The sequence below is a fragment of the Austrofundulus limnaeus genome, unplaced genomic scaffold, assembly GCF_001266775.1.
Source record: "Austrofundulus limnaeus strain Quisiro unplaced genomic scaffold, Austrofundulus_limnaeus-1.0 Scaffold45, whole genome shotgun sequence".
Classification (NCBI taxonomy): Eukaryota; Metazoa; Chordata; class Actinopteri; order Cyprinodontiformes; family Rivulidae; genus Austrofundulus; species Austrofundulus limnaeus.
Genome location: NW_013952447.1, coordinates 2,084,949 through 2,087,862, shown reverse-complemented (window position 1 = coordinate 2,087,862; position 2,914 = coordinate 2,084,949). Strand labels below are relative to the sequence as shown.

The following is a 2,914-nucleotide window of genomic DNA, read 5'->3' as shown; positions in this document are numbered from 1 at the left end:
ACTATAGCTTCAACATTGGAATCTAAGTTTCTCAACTTATCTATTTGTAAGTTACACTAGTTGGTTACATAAGTGGCGAGCCAGCCAGGAGGATTTTAGGCTATAAACAACCAATATAAATAATTGATTAGTGCTTGGTGTGATCAAATATTGTCTGATAATAACCAGACAAAATATGGCTTCTGTTGCTGACATTGGTAGCGAGCATGGTGTAAATGACAGAAAATCAATCCTTTTGAAGGGCATACTTGATGATGACACAGATGAAGACATTGTAGAGGCTGTATCATTATATGGTAGTGTCAGTAAAATAGTGAGACTCAAAGGCCTTCAAGTGATTGTTGAGTTTGACTCAGAAGAGTCGCTAAAGCTCATCAGTTTCCCCTCTGTGCTACAGTCTCCTAAGAACCCAGTCTCAAAATGGTGTTTGGACAGAGTTGAGGTTTTAACTACTCCCACACAATCACAGTCAGCCATTGATGAAAACCCTGAAGCCACATGTTCCTTTAAAACTGTGCAGAATGAACGGGGTAGCTCAGATAGTACGGGAAGTGAATCAGACAGCAGTGGATCATCTGTTAAATTCAGTCCTCAAAAGTTACAACCTCCACCCAGTAAGCCATTAAAATCTGCCCCCAAATCACAAGGTGGAACAGAGAAGCTCAAGAGGACAAGGAAGGGACAGGCAGTACGACCAAAAGAACAAGCCAAGGGCACTGCCACAACCCTAGACTCTGACATACTAAACCCACCAGATGTGCAACGAATAATAGTGGAGCATGTCATTAAYAGTGAAGCTACGACAGCTCCAGGCTCCAAGAGACTGCGTTCCTTCTCAGGCAGAGTTCCTAAACCGCCTGGTGAAGTGGATTTTGAAACATGGTGTTTACATGTTGAACTTATGTTTCAGGATGGCTATACAATGGATGTGCAGCYACGACTGATTCTGGAGAGCTTACTGTCGCCRGCAGCAGACATCGTGAAACAACTAGGCTCTCAGTCACCTCCTCAAGACTATGTAAAACTCCTCCAGTCAGCATATGGCCTTGTTGACGACGGGGAGGAGATCTTTGCCAGGTTCCTCAGTACTCATCAGGACGCAGGTGAGAAAGCATCTGAATACATTCAGAGACTGCAGACACTTCTCAGCACTGCGATCAGACGGGGTGGTGTAAGTGAGGCCAATGCTAATAGACAACTTTACAAACAGTTTGTGCGTGGTTGCTGGGACCAGACTTTACTGTTGACCCTGCAACAGAAACTGAGAAATGATCCTGCCCCAAATTTTTCAGAGCTTCTTCTTGAATTAAGAWCTGAAGAAGAAAGAAGATCTTTAAAAGTAGACAGAATGCAACGACATCTTGGAGGGTTTAAAGCAAAACCCCTTGCCCAGTTTCATGGCATTCCAGATCCCACCCCCACAACTAATCAAGACACAGATTTAATGCAGAGGTATATATCAGAGACTGAGAACTTAAGGAAACAAGTGGCTGAACTTAAAATGCAACTAACTGAAAAAAGAGCCCAAAGACGAAAGAAATCCGAACAGAAACATGCCAGTGCTTCAGAACCTCAACTACCACATTTTACAGAACTGCAAGCACATCAACCTGTACACAGGTCAGCTCCAAAAGCGTGGTTTTGTTTTAAATGTGGTGAAAATAACCACATTGCCCGAGAGTGCATCAATGCTCCAAACAAAGACCTTGTTGATAAAAAGAACAAAGAATTAAAGGCGAAACAGCAAGAGTGGCAAGCTAAATATGCCCCAGCCTTAAACTGGACAGGGTTTCAGTAGAGGGACGCACTGAGACCTTACCAGAGTTTAGTCCCAATTCGGAGCAAAGTCCAAAGCCAGCACAAGATAACCAAGAGAATAAAAGACTGAAACAAATAGATGACATTACCAACTCCTGTTCAGCATTATCGGAGGAGGCTCTTTTGAGTGCTCTGGTTGGATCAAAATGTACTGCTAGCTTGACTATTGATGGGGTTCACAGCGTGTGTCTTCTAGATTCTGGCTCCCAGGTAACCACAGTATCAGAGACATTTCACAAACTACACCTACCTGCACGCCCGATTCAGTCTGTGGCCAAATTGCTTGACATAGAGGGCGCGGGGGGTCAGCAAGTACCCTACTTGGGATACATAGAACTCAATTTGTGTTTTCCAAAAGAGGTTACTGGGAGACCTGAGGAAGTGAATACCCTAGCACTCATTGTACCAGACTGCAGATCAAACCAAGAGATTCCAGTTCTCATTGGGACAAATGTTTTGGATGTGCTTTATGAGACATTCACATCCTACAAAGAGTCAGACACAAGTGTCAGACATTGTGACAGCATTCCAGTGATCCAAGCCATGTTCAACAGAATCAAGGTTGATAAGAGGAGTGGTAAAACAGGAAAAGTTAAGCTATTGAGCAGAAAATGTGTCGCAGTACCAGCTGGTGAAAAAGCTGTATTGACAGGCTATGCCAGACATGTTGATATAAACCCAGGTAGTCCTCTGCTAGTAGAATCCACAGCATCATGCTTGCCTGGGGGTTTCCTATTTTGCAACTACATTATGACAGCTCCCTCAAAGGCTTCCTTTAAGCTTCCTATTCTGGTCAAGAACGAGAGTGCTCATACAATCAGAATCCCTGCTGGTCAAACAGTGGCTGAACTGTATGCCCCCTTGTCAGTGTGCTCTTTAGCTTCAGGCTTGAGTAGCAACACAAGGACTAGCTCTCAGCCTCCCAAGTCTGTTGCTGAGTTTGATAACATCAAAATCACTACAGACAGCCCACTTAAGTTTGACTTAACTGATACTTCTCTCTCCGAAGAATGGAGGCAGAGAATTATGAAAAAGCTCAACTCAATGTCAGATGTTTTTGCCATGCATGATTTGGATTATGGGCACACAACTGCTG

The 2,914-nt window shown here is 43.7% G+C and overlaps 2 protein-coding genes across 2 annotated transcripts in view; both read left to right on the top strand.

The window, feature by feature from the left end:
• The window catches only part of c2cd2 (C2 calcium dependent domain containing 2), a 43,375-nt gene that overhangs the window by 9,517 nt on the left and 30,944 nt on the right, over positions 1-2,914 (top strand). The gene's annotated exons all lie outside the window — the stretch shown is intronic.
• On the top strand, positions 37-2,879 carry LOC106517197 (uncharacterized). Its single transcript, XM_014007913.1, has one exon. The coding sequence runs from the start codon at positions 176-178 to the stop codon at positions 1,796-1,798; it is 1,623 nt and encodes a 540-aa protein (XP_013863367.1). The 5' UTR covers positions 37-175; the 3' UTR covers positions 1,799-2,879.